A 21,799-nucleotide genomic window follows, 5' to 3' on the forward strand; every position below is an offset into this window, starting at 1 on the left:
GGCGCTGCTCCCTCAGAGCGTTCCCGGCCCGCGCTCGGGAGCCGTGCAGCTCTTGCTCGGACTCTGGGAGAAGCGTGCGGCCGCTGCTGGGCCCCGGCCCGCAGATCTCGCTACTGGCCGAGGCTGGCCGAGGCTGCAGTGCCAGAGCTGCCGTGCGGCGTGGCACTGCCAGGGCCTCCCGGCCGGGCCGGGCTGGAGGTGCCCACACCTGAGGGAAAGCCCGCCATGGCAGCGCCGGGGCCGCTCCTACCCCGGGGCCGCCGGCAGGAGCCACGGCTGGGACGTGCCGACAGACCGGCACTGCTTGCACGTCTTCAGTAGATGGAGATGGTGCCCATGACTAGGCTGCAGGGCTCCAGTGTCAAAGGGCTTTGAAAAGTGTAAATTACTATATTTTTACTACATGGCTTTGTGTATTGTGAAAAATGAGGTACACATTTTTTAAAATGGAATTTAGAAGTCTAATAGAAAGACAAGTAGGATGATAAAAACAGGGCTAAGAGACCTTCTTCTCCTGTTTTAAAGCCTTTATTAGAATCAGCTTGGGGTGGGGGCCCGACGGGGCATGCGCACATTGCCATCTCTCCCTGAAGCGGCTCGGTGGAGGAGGAGGAATGCGGCTCTTCCTACGGGGTGCAATGTAGGCAAAGCTGGGATCTCCGTCCTCACGGTTAAACCCGGAGTCCCCTTTGGCTCGAAAGTCCAGGGGTCTCATCTCTAGCGAGTCTCTTATCAGTCATGGCGAGGAGAGCGGAGTTGGCGGATAGTGTCTTTTGATCCCGACTCCAGGGCATTGCTCTCGGTTTCTTTATTCCGTGTTCCGATGCTCCATGGATCGGGTTTTTCGTCCGGGATGGTGTTTTTCGGTGTCTAATTTACAGAAACCCCGGTTGCCATGTTGGGAAGTCGCCGGTCGCCATGTTGGGAAGTCTCCAGTCGCCATGTTGGGAAGTCTCTAACTCCGGCAGTGATAGGGTAGGGGTAACAAGGAACACTTTGACATGGAACTCAGAACCGGAACACTTCTAACTCAGAACCTGGAACAGAGGCTGTAGAGAACACTTTGTCAAAAACCCCGATTTTAGGTAAGGCCTGCTCATATCATAGGAGATAATGTAAAATATACGGATGTGGCCGGGTGTCTCTGCTTTCAGCTAAGAGAGCACACTTTGCTAACAAAGGATTGTCCCTTAAAAGCAGAACCCTACTACATAGTCATAAATTCTCATACAGAATTCAGACATTCTTCTTAAGTTTTAGATGTTCTTTTGTTTAGTTTTTAACTTCCCCTCTTCTCAATAGATCAATCTTCTTGGTGCCACTGGGTTTTACCCTCTCCTATAACGGGTGCAATAAATTCCTCTCTTGGAGGGTTTGGAGGACTGCTGTCTTCATCTGGACAAGTTAATCTAAGAATGCAGGGGGGTCTCTGACTATCTTTTCAGTCTCTGGGTTATATAAACAAAAGTAGTTTGTGCTTAAATATCATGTTATAGCCTAACATCTATATGTATTATACCAGTATTTCTAAGTTTCATCAATAACAGAAATAAAAGAACCTATATTAACGCACAAAGTTTTCTAACCTTACACATATAACTTCCATTTTAATATTTGTGAAAAGCCAATAATAGAATATGCACTTAGAACATGTAGGAAATTAAGTCACATTTTTTAACTTTTTTTTAAAAATCTTCTTCTCCACTTCTTTTTCCAGTTATTTGATACAGTGAATTACAGCAGAATTAGCCCATGTCAGAATTACAAGACTGTAAGTACTATAAAATGAAATAATTTTTTACATTCTTCTGTCTTTCATAGACCGTTCAAACTTCTCAATTATGTTGGCTTGATGTGACCAACAGAAGAGTTTGGCTCTGCTTTTAATTCAAAGAATGAGCAGAGCTGGAACCCGTTGAAAAGAATCTCTTCCCTTCATAGTTTAAGCAAACTGCCAGGGTTCTTTTTTTCCAGCTGTTATAAATTTGTATTGTGATATTGGCTTTCGCAGATGAATATTATATATTAAATACTTTTTAGCTATGTATGTACTTTTTTTCTTGCTAACAAGTCTTAAGTTTAAAAGAATTTCCTAGGTACAAGGCAAGGAAACCCCAGAGGGCAAGGACACTGGGGCCCAAGCTGTTATCAGGAGAACAACAGAACCCAAACTGTTATCAGCGGGAGATACGAAGACCAGCTGACCTCAGGGGAAGGATGAGGGGCCCGGACTGTCATCAACAAGTGACCATGTGCAAAAGAAAGGAAACCAAACTCCAAAATAATGCTCATCTGCAAGAATAATGATGACCAGCAAAAGTAAATGCTGACCAGCAGAAAATAAAAATGGTACAAAAGCATGATCTAAGAAGGTGGAATCAGGGAGGGGACACTTTGAATATGCATTAAACCTTCACAGCAGGGGGGGATAAAAAAGAGGGTTCCCCGAAATACCAGGTGTGTTCCTGGCAACCCACCAGGGCACCCAGCTGTTTTAACCCTTTGCTTTATTTTTTTTGTCTCCTAATTGTCTTTTGTTTATATTAAATTCTTTTTGTAATTTATTGAGTGTATCTTGTTTTTAAGAATTTTTGGGGGCTCTTTCTGGGATAAGCACCTCACCTCTAGGACCACCAGAGATCCAGAACGGGGAAACAGGCGCGCCCCTGCTGAGTTCAGCAGACCCCGCTCCATTTCTCCTAGCGTGGACCAAGCGGCTGCAGGTCAAAACCTCGAGGACAAGAAGGAGAGGAATAAAGCAAAGGAAAGGGGAAAAAAGGATCCCTAAAACTGCGGTATTTTTGCTCCATAATTCTTGTGCACGAAGACCCAAAGAAGAAGACGGATTGTAAGTAATCTTTGGGGGAGCGGGAAGCGGGGGTTGCAAGATACCCCCGGGGTTACTGGGACTGGGTCTCAGGAGAGGGGTTGGCCCCTCGGGAAAGGGAGCCCAAGGTTTTCCTGGCACAATCCACTGGGAAAACAGAGTAAAATGTGGATTCTCTAAAACTTTGTCAAGTTGAGGATTAAATCCAAGAAATTTGGATTTAAAACTGCCAAATTGAGGAATAATCCAAGAAACTTGGGATATTTGACATATTACAGTGCCCATGGGCGGATATTAACAAGGGAAGTAAAGAGCACCTTATTGTCTTGCTGTGACTGGGTGGAGTTGAATGAACAGATGTGAGAAAGCATAAATAGGTGTGATTGTTGCGTTAAAGTTTGTGGTTTTTTTGGAATTGTGTTGCAAAAGAGGAAAGGTTTCCTGTGCTGTGCTGGAGTAAGAGTGAACATGGGTCGATGTTTCCACAGGGACTGGATCACGGTGGGGACACATGGAGTGATTCGCTTCCTCCCTGCGAGCTCCTGTCTTGGAGCCCCGGGGTGGCAAACAAGAACTGGGGCTTGTAGCCCAGGAGCTGCAGGGGTGTTGTATCAAATCTGTTCTCAGCGGGATAGCAGCTCTGGTCTCAGAGCAGAGCCAAGGTAATCTTTAGTGGTGATCTTCCCTCCGTGCCTTTCCTCCCCCCTGGGCAACAAGAGCTGCTTGCGGGGGAGGGGTCGCTTTGGTGAGCTGGTATGTGATTCAGTGTTTGAAGTTGTTTGGTTTTTGGTTTTTTGGGGCTTTTTTAGAAGTTTTTTTTGCCCCACTGTAGCAGCGGTGAAAGGTTTTCCTGGGAGATGGTGCTCCCAGGGCTACTCCCTGCCGAGCTATTGGGAGGGAGGGGCGGGTCAGCCTCAGGAGTGCAAGGGAACTCCCAGAGCTCCGACCGGCGGTGAGTCGGGCCGAACCCTGATAAGATCAGGGCACGGAGGGTGCCCTGAGGGGATGAGTTCAGCCCATCCCTTTTGAGTAAAGTGAGGACAGGGGCCTTCTAAGTCTTGGTGCCCCTGCATTGTTTAAACTTATTTTGGAGCTCTCGAGCCGCAGAGCTGTGTTTAGGCGGCTGCAGGCAGGCTGGATTGAAGCACAGATGCTGGTTCGGGTTCCCTGCTCCAGGCACAGGGGGATTGGAGGAGCTCTCAGTGACTCCTGGAACCTCCTGAAGCTGTGAAACAGGCCGGGAACATGCCCAATGGTGAGAGAGCTGGGTGAGTCCCTCTGGGACCCAGGTTTTCTATGCCAGGGTCTTATGAGACCTCGGGCACATTAAGTTCTGTGATTTCGGGAGTAAGGACTGGTGTCAAACTGTCTCAGAGAGCTTTTTCTTAGCCAGATGTGTGAGTGAGATATGGAGCAGTACTGGCGTATGGTATCAGCTCCGAACCAAGGGAGCTGCAAGTTGCAAGCCTTTGTTTTACCGGGTTCTGAGAGAATTCCGTGTATGATGGTGCTGTGGTCTTCTGCAGCAGTCAGCTGTGTTGGTGCTTAAAATTTGAGATATCAGGAAGAGCATGTATCCTGGGAGAAAGTGAAAAAGAAGTGAGCTCTGTTTGTTTTTTTTTTTTTTTCTTGAGTGACTGCAATATTTATTTTGTAGAGAAACAAACCCATTTCTTAGTATGCCTTCCAATTTCTTTACTTTAGTAAATATCATAGAATTTTGTGGTTGATTTTAATTTTAAAGGCAAGTTACAGTAATTTGCATAGTAGTCACTTCTTGAGGTGAAAACTTATCAGGTTGTCAATAAGTGAGCTGTTAACCCTAATGTTGTTTGTGTTCCGTGCTGATGGGCACAGCCCATGGCTCTTAACAGCAGAACCTGGTACCAGCCTAAAAGCAAAATCCTGTGGATTGTTGTAAATCTTTTTACTGCTGCTGAAAATTATTTTGTCTCTTTTCACAATATGAAATGCTGATCATCTCTCTGATGATTGCTAAGGAGTTATTGTGATGGTGTGTTTAGCTGAAGATCAGGCTCAGAACTGCCATGATTTCTTGTTCTTTTGAATTTGCCAAGAAAGTGCACATGTCTCTAGGAGTGCTTGTGCTGTTTTGCAGCTGTGCTTATTACAGAAGCAGAAGTGGACCCAGTTAAAAGATTAGAATTAAGATTGTTGGTGTTTTGAATTGAGAAGACAATTGTGGAGACTCTAAACTTGGTCTATTTTAATAAGTACATGTGTTTTTGGAATGAGTCTTATTTTGTGAAAGAAGAGTTCGAAAACAATTGTAAGACTGGTTATTGCTATAGATTGTTCATAGTACTGTTGAAACATAAAGGTATTGTCAGAAGCTTGTCAATGTATCTAAATGCCTGTAAGAATAAAAGACCTGATCATATCTTGTCATGAGAAAAGTTACACTAGAGATTATTCACATTAAGCAGCTGTGTGAAGATGGACTCCTTTGTACTTGTAGAAGAAAATTTAGAGAAGAATGATGTCTTTGTCTTCATTTCTAGCTTGACTGAAGATCTGTTCAAGGCAGTAGAAATAGTAATTGCAGATTTGTTTTAGTTGGTAAAAGTAGCTGGCTAGCTGACTGGTCTCTGTGTCTAGCGCCTTTGATGGCTTTGGGGAGGGTCCCCAAAAGGAGGTGTTAGAATTTGTTGTTGATTCTGAAGCAAAGTGATTTGTGTAGTGGAGATTCTGGAGGGATGTGGTGTAAAGAGTGGTGAGATGATAGTGGCAGAGAGAAAGAGAGAGAGGTTTGAGTTTCCTTTCATTAGAGTTGTAAAGATTTTTAGAAAGAGAGCGAGAAGTGTCTTGTTGGCTCCGAAGAGTGAGCACTGGCTTGTGGGGAGAAAAACTTTCAAGTGCGATTAGAGATGAGAATTGTGCCCGAAATAGGGGATGTTAGGAGCATCTGGAGCACTGGGTTAGGAGTTGCTAGGTTTAGGTGTTGTTTTATTGCTTTTATGTAAAGCGGCTGCAGCAGGACCCGGTCCCTGTGAGTGGCGAACAGCAGGGCCTGGTGTGGCGGTTCCCGGTCCTCTCCCACCCCATGTGAAGGGTGCAGAGCGCGGTTCGTGAGTGGCGCTGCTGGAGCGGGACCCGCCCTGTCTGTGCCGGGGTCTCGAGGGGTGCGGGGTGCCGGCAGTGCTCGCCGGCCCGGCAGCGGTGCTGGGTGAGGTTTGCTGCTGAAGAGCAAGCTGGCCCAGCAGAGGAGCCCCAGACCAGAGCGCTGTGGACTCCGGGCGCTGCCCCCCGGCAGTGGCGGGAGCTGAGTGTGTTTGAAAATGCCAGTCCTGTGTGTGAAGGGACGGCACAGCAGGGAAAGAGGAGACACGAGCTTTGCCCCAGGGTCAGCACGTCAGCAAGTGACTGGCAAGGACACAAGTGGGCCCCTGCAGAGCGAGCGGCTGAAACAGCCTGCTCAGCCCAGAGCTGCAGCAGCAGGGGTGGGGGAGAGAGATAGCCTGAAAAACTGCTGTCAGTGGGAAAGAAGGAACGGAACAAAGGTCGAGAAACAGACCGGAGGATGATGAGACCAAAGCAAAAGTAGTCTTGCTCGTTAGGTTCTGAAAACCTCATCAAGGTGTTTAATTTCTTGAAATAGGATCTCTTTTTCTCTTATTTTTTTTTTTCCCTTTCTTTCTTTTACTCTTGTTGTTAAAAGGAAGGGGTTTGTTCTAAGAAACTGATAAAATAAGTTTGTGAAGCTAAACAAGTAAATAGTAACCAAAGGGTAAAAAGGTAATGAATGTAATTTATTTGAAGTCAAAACTAACCTAGCCTTTCTTGTTTAACTAATTTGAACGCGCAGAAAGAGATTGGCTCCTATGTTAACTGTTGAATTTCGCTTAACTCAAGAATTTTAAAGAATACTGATGGAAAATTTTGATGTGATGTTTTCATTCTCCCTGTGTTATTAAGAAATTGTTTTCAGGTACTACTGATAATTAAGGCAGAGAAGCTGCAATCTGGACCCAAGAGTGAAGTTGGAGTCACACCAGTAAGATCAAAAGACCTGAGGACTGGACTGTAACACCCAAACCCAGTGATACCAAATGTACTCTTGGGCAGAGACTGGTGGTAATGAACTGAGACAATCCAAATGATCCAAGGAATGAGCTAAGAATCACGCCTAACTGGGAAGTAAGACCAAGCCTGTATCAGTAGTTTCAAGTCCTGCCTGGACAAGTTCTGGGACACTTTCAATATCCACCTTGGGGAGGAAAACTCCCACTCCAAACAGGACGACTGGGGCTGTATTGGTTGGGAAATCCTCGTATATTTTTGCTTTTGCCTGTGATTTGTATAAAGGAGAGGGGAGAACCACAACTTCCATCAGTGCCACATCATATATATTGTCTAAATCATCCCAATACGGGACATGCTATCTGCATTAAATATAAGTGTTTGAATTAGAGAATAATAGGTATTGTGTAAAAGTTAAGCCTCTCATTGCAGGAAGTGTTGGGTGCCAAATCTATTAAGAATAACTTAAATGATAACTTTTTTTACAGATGGGAAATTACTAGTGCGTGTTGAGTGGGAAGAACCTGAGGAAGGGTTGGAAACTGCTGTTAAAAGGTGTCAAAAGAAATTTGCTTGGAAATTACAAAAGAGGAAGTGACAAGTGACAAGGAACTAGGGGGCAAGACCAGACTGACCACTACAACTCGCCACCGAGAAGAATATAACCACCTGCTGTGAGCTGCAACCTCATAGGCAGGATTGGTGGGGGTGTAAGCCATCCTGGACCCCTATTATTCCTTCTTCTGTCACTTATCCTTTTCCCTTTTGGGACACCAGCAAAGCCATGTTACAAATGCTATTGAAAGCTTTACATGGAAAGACACCGGGGTTTCTTTCTTATTACCCACACCAATATCAATAATCACTGTTATAACCCATCCAAATTAAGTACCTGTATGCATAAAAGGGAAAAGATTAGACCACAGAAAATCTAGGAACAAGTAGTAACAGATTAGAAAACAACTGCCCAAAAAAGAGAAAAAGATAGATTTGCTTCACAGTTGTTGCCAGGAGAAATAAGCAAGATTTGGTAAGAGAGCAAATGGTAAGTGAAAAGATAAAGCCAACACAGCAACCTAGACCTGTATTAACCTCATGTCAGGACATGTAAGCAAAGCTCAAACAGCAATTAAATGGAGAAAATTTCTTCATGAAGTGAGAAATGCTCCTAGTAAAAAGTATAAAGCTGGTAATAAAACTTGTACATAGTAAGTTCCAGAGAAACCAACTCTGTATTAGACCCCAAGGAAAGTAAAAGAAAAAAACTGTGTACATAGTAATAGAACCAGATTCTTCCAGTGTAATAGTACAGGGAAAAATCCTTACTCTGGAATCCCAGAAATAGCCAAATTTTGGGGAAATATAAATCAACAGAAAAATGACTATTAGAACGCACCAGATGTCTTATTTTGGGATATGTGAGAAAAGGGCATACCCAAAGCTCCCTTCGCAATGGAAGGAGAATTGTACTCTGAGAATGATTCAGCTAGGATTTTTCTTTTTGTCAGGACAAGACAGAAATCAGTTGGGGGTGTTGGTTTTTGAGGTCCTAAAAAGAAATAAAAGGGAATAGTTTGAGCACCTCAAAAATGGGGAGATGAGAAATGGCCCCTGAACACATATTGGAAACATTCTTGGGCACAAGATGGAAGTTGGGGATATCAAACCCCAATTTTTGCATTATGAAACTCCAAGCTGTTGTAGAAATCATAACTAATGAAACAGCTGGAGCTATAGAATTAATAGCCAGTCAGTGATGAAAGCCACAGCGGCAATATATCAAAATAGACTGGCTTTAGACTATTTATTGGCTAAAAGAAGGGGTGTTCTGTGAGAAAATTAATACATAAGATTGTTGTTTTCAATGACAATAAAAATGCCGTTCTAGATATCGCCAAGGATATCAGAAAAATGGCCCATGTGCCAGTCCAAAAATGAAAATCAGTAATGACCACTAACTGGTGGGATAATATATCAGGGATAGAGTAGTAGAAGAAGCTAAGTTTCTTCTCCTTGTAGCAGTGCTACAGCTGGTTTAATATTTTTTCCTTGATTAATCCCCTGTTTAATCTGGCTAATCACCAAAGTAGTGCAAGGCATGCAAATAAGTAGCAATGCCTACAGACTCAAAATTGGCTACATCTGGAACGGCACAAAAAAAAAAATAAAAAATTCATGAACGAGTGCTAGAAGCTAGAGAGCAAGAATTATTGCTCAAGCCAAATGATTTATGAAAAAAGAAGAGGAGGGGTTTGTTATAAATTTGTATTGTGATATTGGCTTTCGCAGATGAGTATTATATATTAAATACTTTTTAGCTATGTATGTACTTTTTTTCTTGCTAACAAGTCTTAAGTTTAAAAGAATTTCCTAGGTACAAGGCAAGGAAACCCCAGAGGGCAAGGACACTGGGGCCCAAGCTGTTATCAGGAGAACAACAGAACCCAAACTGTTATCAGCAGAAGATATGAAGACCAGCTGACCTCAGGTGAAGGATGAGGGGCCCGGACTGTCATCAACAAGTGACCATGTGCAAAAGAAAGGAAACCAAACTCCAAAAATAATGCTCATCTGCAAGAATAATGATGACCAGCAAAAATAAATGCTGACCAGCAGAAAATAAAAACTGTACAAAAGCATGATCTAAGAAGCCAGAACCAGGGAGGGGATGCTTTGAATATGCATTAAACCTTCACAGCAGGGGGGAATAAAAGAGAAATACCGAAATACCAGGTGTGTTCCTGGCAACCCACCAGGGCACCCGGCCATTTTAACCCTTTGCTTTATTTCTTTTGTCTCCTAATTGTCTTTTGTTTATATTAAATTCTTTTTATAATTTATTAAGTGAATCTCATTTTTAAGAAATGTTAAAAGTTATAAAATGTTATAAATATTAAAGTTTCCTTAATGGAAGTTAATTTGTTAGTCACCTCCCTATGCCTAAGATAGACTTGATGCAAAAAATTGAGATAGAGAGTAGTTGTAATGTAATTAGCTTGAAACAGTGGCAGTACTTGCTGCTAAACTAAATCATGTTTATACAAATTCATGCAAAAGAAATTTTAGTTCAAGAGCATAAGAGAACACGGAGGCCTGTTGCCTATTTTTCAAAACTGTTAGACCCGGTGGCCAGAGGCTGGACCCATTGTCTGCAGAACTGGGCAGCCACAGCTCTGATAATGGCTGAGGCCCAAAAGCTGACAAGGGGGGGTTATCTGATTGTTAAAGTTTCACACCAGATTAAAGCGTTGTTAACTGAGAGAGCCTCTAAGTGGATGACCAGCTCTCAGTTGTTGCAATATGAATCTTGTTTATTAGAACAGGAGGATTTAGAATTTAAAAGCAAGGAAGGTTTTAACCCAGCCTCCTGTTTGAATGGCCCTGAGGAGGGGAGCCAAGGCAAATTCCATGACTGTATTCAAGTAATAGATCTACAAACTAGGGCAAGGAATGATTTGCAAGACATCCTGTGGCCTGAAGGGGAAAACGTGTTTATTGATGTGTCTTCAAGGATGATAGAAAGAAGACGATTTACAGGATACTCTGTCCTAAATGGAAAGCAATTAAAGGAAGGGGGGAGGTTACCAGCCACCTGGTCAGCTCAGACGGCCGAGCTGTATGCCCCTGTGAGAGCCTGCAAGTTATACCGAGACAAGACAGTAAATATTTTTACTGATTCTAAATATGCATATGGTGTGATACACGCATTTGGGAAACTGTGGGAAGAGAGAGGTTTATTAACCTGCAGAGGAAAAATGTTGGCTCATGAGAACTTAATCTCCCACCTATTGGAGGTGGTGAATTTACCAAAAAAGGTAGCAATAATACACATCAAGGGACACCAGTCAGGGTGCTCGGAAGAGGCAGTAGGAAATAGACTGGCTGATGAAGAAGCTCGGAAAGCTGCATTGTTGCCAGAAATCTCTAAGTTACTTCCCTTGCTCCCAGTAACTGCCCCCTTGCCAGAGAAGCTGTCTTTTCCACCAGAAGAACTTGAGATAGTTAGCAAGAGTGGGGCAGAAGAAAGAGGGGGTAATTGGTTTACAAGGGATAGTAAGCAGTGGATATCAAAAGCTTTAGCCTCCCAACTGCTAAAACAGCTCCACGAAGGGAGTCATTGGGGCTCCCGAGGGATAGCAGAAGCCTTCCTCAAAATGTACGCTGCTGTGGGTCTTTTTGTTCTGGCAAAACAAGCTGTTGATAGTTGTTTGATTTGTGCTAAGACAAATAACAAAGTTACAAAGAAACTGGCCAGAGGAGGGAAGCCTTGGGCTGTAGTCCCTTCCAAAGATGCCAAGTGGATTTTACTGCGATGCCCCGGGTGGAGAAATTTAAATACCTTTTGGTAATATTATGTAAGTTAACAGGGTGGCCAGAAGTGTTCCCAGCTGTTTCAGCAACTACAGGGTCAGTTATTAAAGTATTTTTAGAACAAATAATTCCAAGATATGAGATGGTGGAAGCGATAGACTCAGATAGAAGAACTCATTTTACTGGAAAAGTTCTTAAAGGAGTAATGACTGCTTTAGGGATACAATGGAACCTCCACACTCCCTGGCATCCCCAAAGCTCAGGCCAGGTTGAAAGGATGAATAGAGAAATAAAAAAACATCTTCTGAAGCTAGTGATAGAAACGAAAATGCCATGGCTGCGGCTCTTACCACTGGCTTTAGCAAGAATAAGGGCCAGACCCAGGGAAGATATTCAACTGTCTCCTTTTGAATTGATGTTTGGAATTCCTTATCCTTGTAATTCTCCGCCTGGGGCAGGGCTAAAGATAAGTGATGTATATCTAAAACAGTACGTGGCTCGGATACTGTCTCTTGTGAAATCTCTTCAACAGGAAACTCAGCTGGCACAGACCCTGCCTTTGGACTTTGCTGTTCACAACATCCAGGCAGGAGACCGGGTCCTAGTTAAGGAGTGGAAAGAAGCACCACTGGAGGCTAAGTGGCTTGGACCTTTCCAAGTGTTGCTGACCACAGAAACAGCCGTCAAGACAGCTGAACACGGGTGGACACATCACACTCGAGTCAAGGTCTCTGAAGCTCCAGAGATTTGGACATCTCAGCTGGAGGAGAAGGATGGGAAGCTGTGACTGACACTCCACAGGAGTGGACCAGAGCAGTAGCTGGTGCGTCGACATCAGGGGAAGCCCCGAGTGCCTCCCCACAGACTGCCTGCTGAAATAGTCTGCATCCCTACTCTCAAATCTCCAGACACTGGGAGCCAATCCTGGCTGTCATTGCTTTCTTTATGCTAAGCTGTTTCTGTGCTTTCACTTGCCACAGGTGGTGTAGAAAACAACATGAAATTGAAAATTAGAAATTAGATTATAACACTATTAGAATGTTTCTCTTAATAATTTTACCTTTATATTTCCAGTTAAGTTGGAGTCTAAAGTGGGAAAATAAGTTTTTTTTACTTTAAGAGAACAAGTAGCAAAGACCTTTAACCTTAGAAACTGCTGGGTCTGCAGGGGGCCAGGGGGATCTGAAAGCTGGCCATGGGTGGCCAGCCCAGTCGAGCCTAAATGGTGGGTTAGCACCTTGAGTGAAGTCAATAATAGAACAAGATTTTGAGACAAAGAAAGAAATCCATGGCAGCTTCATTCTTCTGAAAGAGGCATTTATTGCTTAAACAGAACAAGAAGCACATATGTGGGAAAGAGCGTTTGTGACTGGACTTTAGGTTTAGATTGTTGGACCCCCAACTGCCCTCCTTATGACTGTTCCAGATATCGAGGCAGATGGAATCAAACTCATGTTAAGCTCACTAATGGTAGCTGAGTAAGGTGTTCCTTCCATAATTACCAAGAAGATTTTGAAGGCTGTAAAGCAGTGGGGAAGGATAAGTTTTTTTTGACCCTTTATTTTTAAGCTGCCCCCGGGATAATTCCACAAGTCAGACACATGTTGTCTGAGACTATCAGTGGAAATGGCAACACCAGAATGAAACTCAAACCCTTTTCAGTAAGTTCTGGTCCAGATCTAATAAAACAGATCTGGGATGTGATTGCAAGTGGAAACCTCATGTAGGAGGTTAGAAATGTAAATATTGTGATTCTTATGGCGAGGCAACTATTGTGGGTGGACCCCTAGGCCCTGGAAGCAAGCTGTATTTTGACCCACCAGTTGATGATGAAAATTGGAAAGGTCCCTTTGCTAATGGGACCTGGGCTCTAAAGGGGCATTACTGGATTTGTGGCCAAAATGCTTACTGCAGGCTACCTCCAAACTGGCCAGGGATATGTTATGTGGGGTATATTAGACCATTGTTCTTTCTGCTACCACAAGTTCAAGGAAATCAGTTAAGAATCAAAGTATATGATGATCTAATTAGAGAGAAGCGGTCTATTGATACATCCCTGGTTGGAAGGAGCACCCAAAAGTGGGGAAAAGATGAATGGCCACCTGAACGAATCATACATACAACACTATGGACCAGCTACCTGGAACCCAAATGAATTAATATCAGGTGCCAGAGAACCCATTCATAATCTAAATCGAATAATTAGGTTGCAAGCTGTCTTTGAAATGATAATCAACCAGACAGCTACAGCTCTTGACCTTCTTGCTGACCAGTATACTAAGATGAGAAATGCAGTATTTCAACATCGGATAGTATTAGACTATTTATTAGCAGATAACGGGGTGGGGGGGGGTGTAGAAAATTGAATGACTCAAACTGCTGTTTGCAAATAAATGACAATAGAAAAGTGGTAAAACAAATAACAAAAGGAATAAAAAAGTTAGCCCATGTACCGGTCCAAACATGGAAAGGATGGGAATGGGACATGTTTTCATAGTTACCTGGTAGCCTGTAAGTCAAACAAATGCTTTTTTCCTCTTATGTGTTGTAGCAACTCTAATCTTTTTACCATGCATGATCCCTTGCTTAATACAACTCATTCAACATGTGATCAAAGGAATGCAGGTAGTAGCCGTGCCTACTGATCCAGAGATAGCTACAAAAAAGCAGAAAGTAATGCCACTGCAAATAATTGCAAAGCCAAAAAAGACCCAAGAACAAGAAATTAGGTCAATGATAACTAAAGTTTGTAAAGACAATTATTAACAGAAATTAAAAGAGGAGGGATTGAGAGGAATGATGAGCTTGTCTTTACAAACAAGCTGTGGGTCAGTTGATAAGATGTAGCTATCAGTGAGAGATGACAGAAACAATGGGATGGATTCCAGTAGAAGATCAAAGAGGCACTGAAAGAACACTATGAATTCCATAAAAGTTAAGAAGGGATTATGCATTGGGGGTGGGGGGGGAAGGTATCACCGCCGGTATCAGGCGTTCCGGGAAGCCTGTACCTCTCAAGTACCTCAGCCTATGGGGAAAGGGAGAAAGGACAAGTGGCCGGGAATTAGGATAAAAAGGAGGCTGCGCCCTCCAAAAATTTGAGAGACCCCAGGGGAATGCCCCATGGCCTCTCCCTTTATTCGAATAAAGTAAAAGGACTCCTCTGTCTCCTTTTTGGACATAAACCTCTGGTGTTTGTGGATTAATTTTCCTGACAAGTATCTTCAGCATGGGTAAGTCTGATTAAAATAACACACAGTTCCAAGCTGATTCTAATTTTATTAGAATACCACATAACGTAAAATTCACAATTTACGACACTTAAGGGTCAAAATCTTGCTCTATTCCAAAACCTCTAAGATGTGAAGAAAAATCCAACAGGTTGTTCTAACCCAACATCTTCAGAATGTTACTTTGAAAACGTTAGCAAAGTAGAATTTAATTTAAAGCATTTAAGAGCTGAGACATGCAATGTGAAAAGCTGAATTACAGAAGAAACAGTGCAACCCAATATTCATACTACAAATCTACCTTTCCGCAACAATTAGTACTTCCAGGTCAGTTTTTTCCACCAAAAAGATGTTGTAGTGGTGAAAAGATGCTGGGGAAACAATAACAACAAAAAGAGCATATTAGACTTCTCTGAAAATCATGAAAAAGCTAATTTCTGTCCAACAGAAAGACACAATGCCAGTACAAAATAATACAAAGGGAAACTGAAAAAACAGAGGAAACAATAACTTGTGCACTAATGGTCTGGTCTCAGTCATTAAAGGAATGGCACACATTACAATTAACAAGGAGTTTTATTTTTTAAAACACTAACAAAAACCAGCAGCTGCCAATATCCAGCTGGTGCTGTGCAGTGATGGACAGCACTCACAGGATCCAGCCTCAGCAGCATGAAATAACTCCTTTAGGCAAACAGCAGGTGTCTGCACAGTGACACTGATTTCCATTTGAAATGGTGACTTTGGGAGTCAGAGTTACAAAGTCCAGATTTGCTCAGTGGCCAAATAAAGGTCACATGAAGCTTAATGTGGCTGAAGGTCCATCTGGGAAGACCCTTTTAGCTGGCACTTCTCAGCTGAGGAAAGACACTTTGTATAAGGGCTGAGATGGAGATTCAGTGACTCTCTTATCAGGAGTTTTTCCTAAAGACAGTTCAGAAGAGGAACATTTAGTGGGAATGCTGCCCCTTAGCACAAGATAAAACAACATCCCTTTCTTTGCCTTGGGGGACTTTGGTTCCATCACAGAAAAGATGTCTCCATTCTTCAAAATGATGGAAAACAACCTGACACTGCCAACCTTTGACATAGGCTTGGACAGCGCCAGGATTGCCTCTGCTCATCAGTGCAGGATTAGTACCTTCTCCAGAACTGTGAAAGACCTCTTCCCTCTGACTTTGTGCTTCCTTTCTTTCCTGTTTGCTCCATTTGCTGCAGCAGCTGCACTGCACCCTCAGCCTGACTGGCTACTCTTTTTTGTTCAGGGGCAAATTCCACAGGTTCCCCTGTAAGAAACAGCAGCAAGAACAAAACCACAACCTCACGCTCTACACACTTCCTGTGTACCCAGGGGAATGAAAACTCAGTGGAATCCAGGAATTCCTTACTCACAGCAACTCAGTTGGTCACAGTCTTTAGTAAGGGATGCTGGGTTAAACTCAAGCTCATTTACTTTGGAGGAATTCTAAAAGGAAAAGAAACCCAAGAACTGTTACATAATACTAAATTCTATTGTACAGAAATTTTTGTTGGTTTGCTTCCTGCAAGTATTAAAAAGCAAGCTCTACACTCCTTGTTGTGTGGTTTCATTTGGGGATTTTTTTTCTGCTATGATGAAGCTTTCTTCACTAAGGTATTTTTACACCTCCCTCATCAGGACATAACAAGATGTAATTCATTTAGAAGACTTTAGCATAGCAGACAGTGAACTAATAGTAGCTATGGAATAAGCAGAGATTTCAAAAAACATGAAGAGCTGTGGGAAATGCCAGTCCCTGGACAGTGCAGGCCCTTGGGCACTAGCCCTCCTAAGACATAGTCCTGGGATATAGACTTAACTCACAAGGGACAAAAATGAAAAGTGCCAGAAGCAAGAGGTGGGCCAGGGATACCCATTAGGAAGGTGATCAACAACACAAAGTACTACAAAAAACCAAAAGAAACATATAAAAACACAACAGAATCAGCAGGTAAGCTTCTAAAAGAAAGTAAACCCTAAAACAATGACAGGTCCTGATGGTGTTTCCCTTGCACTAATCTCAGAACCATTTAGGTTGGAAAGCCCCGTAAGATTGATTGCTAACTGGGCACTGCAAAAGCCATCAATAAACCCTGTCCCCAAATGCCACACCTAAACTCAGGTTAACACAAAATTCCAAACCTCTGATGGCCTGAGATCTTTGCAGTTTAGTCTGAGAGCATTAATTAAGTTAGGAAAATTGTCTGGAATGACAGGCAGAGTGTCTCTTTCTTTCTTTGACTTTCACTGGTGCACTGTGTAAGTGAAAAGACACGCAGGTTTGACTACATTCATCCTGACCAGATGTCACCATCACAGGCCTGGGAGACATCTGGATGACAGCTGAAAATGCAATCCATTTAACAGTCATGTGCCTGTGGCACTTCTTTACTCCTCGTTCCAAATCCAACATCCTAAAGTCAATCCCACGTGTACTATGTAGACTGACTGACCTCCTGTTTAATGAGACCCTTCTCTTTTTGAGAAGCATTATAAAATACTGGGTGGATTTGAAACCAAAGCCATACACTGTTGAAAAAATGAGAAAGAGTGTTGGAAGAATGACCAGAAAAGCTCTGATAAAGTACAGGAGCTACTGACATGTTTTTATCTTAAACCTAATCTTTCTTCTCATCCTGAATTGAAAGGAAAAAACCCAACAAAACCAAATGGAAAGCATGTCACACAAATATTTCATCTTCTAAGAATGCATGTTAGGAAGAGGACTTCTGCCCATGATTTCAACAGCACTAGTGACACCTGATCTGGTGTTCATCAACAGAACAGTGTCCAGACATCCCTCTCAGTGTAACAGTGCCTTGACTAGTACAATTTTGAGGACAAGTAATGATGCCACAAGCAGCTGCTCCAGAAAAGGTTCTTCTCACCTGAGTTGGTATCTGCTGAGTTGATTTTTACATCACAGTTCCAGTTTACCCAGAAAGTGCTCAAGACATGTCCTCCCACATTAGTTAACGCAAGAGGAACTTGCGGTGATCTCTGCCACCTGTAGTATGTTTCTCAGGGTCCAAGCTGCTAACCTGGAGCTCCAGCTTTCAAGGACTCTAATGTCTTGAAAACTGTACAAAAACCAGAGGAATTCTGGAGACACTGATTATAGCAAAGTGGGGAATAAAAAAGCATCATTCAGAAAACGATCCTTATCTCACCAACAGTGCTTTGAGTACTTGAGGAAAAGCCAGAGAAGGCATGTGTAGACACCTGTCACTAATACTGCAAAGGTAAGCAGAGCTGGGGGGGAAAAGGGATACAAGTTTTACAGACAAATAAACCTGCTTGTTTTAGAGAAGTTATTCTTTACTGAATGTTCCTAAGGAGTTATCAGGCAGTCTTCTCCTGTCCAACAGACCTGTCAAAAAACCCTGCTCTGAAAGAAAGTTTTGTGCTTCCTTTGTGGGCAAACCCAAGAGAAATGTGTTTGCCTCCTTGGAAAAAAAACACTTCCAAAGAGTTAGAGAGGGGGGGAAAAGCCAGAAAGGTGATAGTGTGGTAGGGATTTGAATTGAATTTAGAATGGGTATCCAGAAAATAGATGAAGTGTATTTGGGAGGATGTGCAACAGCCAGGAGGACACGGGCATTGGGGTATGCCTAAGAGCAGCTCTATCTGAGCAACCTTGGAGCCTGTGGGCTACATGAGAAAGAATCTTCTCCTCCTAACAAGGTCTTTGGAGAACAGTGGCTTTAGAGACCAACAGCCAATCCCTCTGGAACAATCCTGTCATGAATCTGCCTTCTGATGCCATAGTGAGAAAAGGCATGGCAGTGTTTCAGCCACAGGGTGATGCCTGCATGGCCATCAGCAGAGAGAGGTGGGGAGTGGCACATGGTCACAGCGAAGGCAAGGTAAAGATGCCAGCACCTACTGTTGGCCCTTTGTGGAATCCTCCATAAAGGGGCATGTGAGATGACAGAGGACTGGAGTCCTGGAGAAAAGGCAGGGCATCCCTCAGGCTCACCTCTCAGAGGCTGAGCTTACCCCCAAGCTTGTAGCTTGACAGTCAGAAAAGCTTGTGTCATCTAAAAAAAAACATAATTCATCCCTTTGCAGTCTGGAGAGGAGTAAAAATTTATTAGGGTGATGCAGGGAAAAAGGAGACTAATTACCTGCAGGCATGTTTATGCTTGCCACTGTAAGGGTCCAGGATTAATAGGTGCTGTTGTCTCTTTCTGAATATTCTGTAGCTTACCTTTTCAAATCCATGCTCTGCTTTACTCATCTGGTGAAGACACTCTGCTCCAGTTCTAAAGATAAGCAAATAAAAACTGAGTTTACAATAAGTCACAAGAAGGAATCAGCTACTCCAAGTACATCACTAGAAACCAGGACTATAGTAAGACTTTACTCAACAAGATAGATACCCTTAATCTGTATTTGTACTCATGTTTCAAACTCTTCCTTAAAAATGAAAATATGCACTCATTTTGCTTTTCTATGACAAACAAGCAGTTAAAAAGTGTTAAATGAAAAGGGGGATGAGCAGATAGCTGAGAGAGCTTGTGAATCTTACAAGGTTACCAGGGCAGATAGCAAAGAACCACAGAAAGATCTTGCAAGGCTTGGTTGTGGGGCATTAAAATGACAGAGGAAACTCCATATGGAGAAGTACAAAGGGATGCATGTGCAGAAAAACCATCCCGGCTTCACTTGAGGTGATCAGAATCACTGGCAGTGTCACTTGGAAATTCTGATTTCTCAATGCTCAGTAGCACCCCAAGAAAACCCAACCCCCCCAAGAGAATTTAGGAGCAAAAGAGCTTGTCCAGAAAGAAGACAGAGAGCTGGTCTCACTACAGCAGACACACTCCTTCCTGGGGCAGGGAAGATGCTCAGCCTGAATGAGCTCTCCAGTATAACAGTGTAACTGGAAAAAAATGACAGAAGGCTTGAAGCTAATGCTCACAAATTGGATTTTGAAGTCAAGCATACACTTAGGAATTATGGATTGTTCTAATCATACCTGCTGAGGCAAGATACAGGACCTAGAGAGAACTGCTAGACTGGATCATGAAATAGTCTTTTTTCACCTTGTATTTTATTAATCTACAACTTGATTGTCTTTGGCTAAAAGAAATAAAAGCATTCTGAATCCTGGGCTCATTCTTCCCTCATATCCAACAGTTGTACTGCAAGTAGAAACAAGCCAGGGGGATGGGGGAGGGATTAAAGGACTACATTTGCATGAGCAGGAGAAGAACTGGCTTCAAACTTTGTTAATATCCCTGCATGAAACACATCTGGGAATTAGGAAGGATATAAGGCAACAAGGTAGATGATTGCATATAGTCTGTACATGGGAGGGGAAAGGTGTGTGTAAACACTTCTGACCATAGATGGATCCACGACTGTTTGACACATACTTGTGAGGATCCAATACAGGTATACATTTTCTTCTTTTAAAAAAAATAAAAGAAGCCTGCCAGCCTGAAAATAACACTGGGTCTCTGAGAGGTAGTCAAGAACTAAGCCCAAGGTTAGCCAAGAGCCAGTTCTGTACCCCCACACTGAAGGTGTCCAACAACACCCTGAGCTGAATTAGGCAGAGCTCTGCCAAATCACTGTCCTCAAGCAGTGATCTCTGCCCTCTGCTCAAGGCTGCTGAGGCACCTCTGTCCCAGTCTGGAGCAGAAACCCCAGTACATGACTGGGACTCACCGGGGTAAACTGAGGCTTTGAGAGATGAGGCTGTTTAGCCTGGAGAAGGCTTAGGTGGGATCTTACCAATGTACACCTGATAGGAGGGAATGAAGAACAGAGAGCCAGACTCTCTTCAACCCTCTTGTCTTCTGGCAGGACAAGAGGAAAAAGGCACAGACTGCAAAACATGGAATTAAATTTGAACACAAGAAAAACCTTTTTGACTAGAACTGTGGTCATACACTGCAAGTGGCTCTCTCTCACAGTTGTGGTGGTTCCACCCTCAGAGTCTACTCAAGACCTGAGGGAAATTGCTTTGGGTGACCCTGCTTGAGCAGGAGGGCTTGAACTCGATGGTATCAAAGGACCTGTCCAACCTCAACCATTCTGTAAAATCCAAAGCTAGAGATCTACTTGGGAATCACCATGAGAAGTATAGCTACAGAAGAAACACATGGTGAAGTTGTGGGAGAATACTCCTGTGTACACACAACATATGCAATTTCTCGAGACTTTAAAGCAGTTGGAAAAGAGCAAGTTCCAAGGTGTTTTGCCATCAGCCTTGAGCCAAGAGGGCAGAATTCATCAGCTGGCTCAATGGAGCAGGCTGGGAGGCAGGTGGAAAACTGGTTCCAGTTCTTCCCTTGCTGTCCTAAACTCAGGTGTGCAAGTCAGTGCACTGTTCTGTCTGGCTGCTGAGCTATCACCTCACTGTGACTCAAAAGGTGATGTGAACACAGAGGAATTAAACAGGCAGAGCTTTGGTGAATGGTATGGGAACTTGGAAAGTACAGGACCACTTTCTTCCCAATATAAGCAACGATGCTTAGATTGTGTTACCCATGGAAGAAAAGGAAGAAGAAAAATGGGGCAAAGGATTGCACAGAAATGAAACATGAAGAAGGTACAAGAGACATTAAAAATATTAATATGTGTCCTGGGAGACTCTTTTGGAGTCAACTGACCTGTCCATACATGATTGTGGGCATGAGATATCATCTCTGACTTCCACTCTTCTCCTCTTCACTGCTTCTTTCGTTGCAGTACTTTCTGACACTTCGTTTCTTCTCCTGACCTTCAAAACATTGCAAACTGGGTATTGATAACAATTGATTTTGACTTTTCTATTTTAGAACAAAATTCATAGTTAATGTACATTCATATTTTGCAAAAATTGTCCCTGCTTATACACTGAAAACCAAAAAAGGATTCAGGACTGAAGAAGCAAGCACTGGCAGGTTATCCAGAGAATTATGCTCAACCGTTTTAAACAAAGTATTTCTTTCTAGGATATCTTATTTCCTCCATTTTCAGAGGACTGCCAAGGAATGTAAGTAGCAGGAATGCAGAGGTAGAAAAAAAATCCGTAGGGGAATCTGGACACTTCTTTGGGGAAATTTGGATTTGAATTATTCTTCTTTAATTCACTTCAGACACTTACCTATATTGAAAATAAACCTACCCTGAGCTCTCATTACACAAAAACTCCTCAAATAAGCGTAACTTTGCTGTTTGCAACACAGTACCTGGGGAACTAAATTACTCAGCAATATCAACCTCACAGATTCTTCCAGTGAGAAAAGACTGGACAGCTCACTCAGGCTGGCAGGAAATCCGGGGAACTCAAGGCAGCAGGCTCTTAGGTCCTGATACAAGACTGCTTTCCAGGCCCAGCAGAACTACCACAAGAACTTCTCTCCCTTGGATGGTTCC

At 43.1% G+C, this 21,799-nt stretch overlaps 1 protein-coding gene across 8 annotated transcripts in view; it reads right to left on the reverse strand.

Moving 5' to 3' along the window:
• Window positions 1-512: 512 nt before the first annotated feature.
• LOC147651117 (membrane-anchored junction protein-like) overlaps window positions 513-21,799 on the reverse strand; it is a 29,388-nt gene continuing 8,101 nt past the window's right edge. For 3 of the 8 annotated variants that reach the window (XM_086846544.1, XM_086846547.1, XM_086846550.1), the window contains exons 7-11: window positions 21,052-21,161; window positions 18,639-18,693; window positions 15,802-15,874; window positions 15,551-15,695; window positions 14,439-14,780 (exon numbers count right to left, since the gene is read on the reverse strand). In XM_086846544.1, the coding sequence (XP_086702670.1) occupies window positions 14,738-14,780; window positions 15,551-15,695; window positions 15,802-15,874; window positions 18,639-18,693; window positions 21,052-21,161 (426 nt within the window). In that variant the 3' untranslated portion in view covers window positions 14,439-14,737. Of the gene's footprint in view, window positions 1,050-2,622; window positions 2,732-13,680; window positions 13,836-14,438; window positions 14,781-15,243; window positions 15,334-15,550; window positions 15,696-15,801; window positions 15,875-18,638; window positions 18,694-19,077; window positions 19,314-21,051; window positions 21,162-21,799 lie in introns of those variants that run through there. The other 5 variants (XR_015275079.1, XM_086846545.1, XM_086846546.1 and 2 more) reach the window with 5 other exon arrangements.

This window comes from Cyanistes caeruleus, chromosome 11 (assembly GCF_971803275.1).
Source record: "Cyanistes caeruleus chromosome 11, bCyaCae1.hap1.1, whole genome shotgun sequence".
Classification (NCBI taxonomy): domain Eukaryota; kingdom Metazoa; phylum Chordata; class Aves; order Passeriformes; family Paridae; genus Cyanistes; species Cyanistes caeruleus.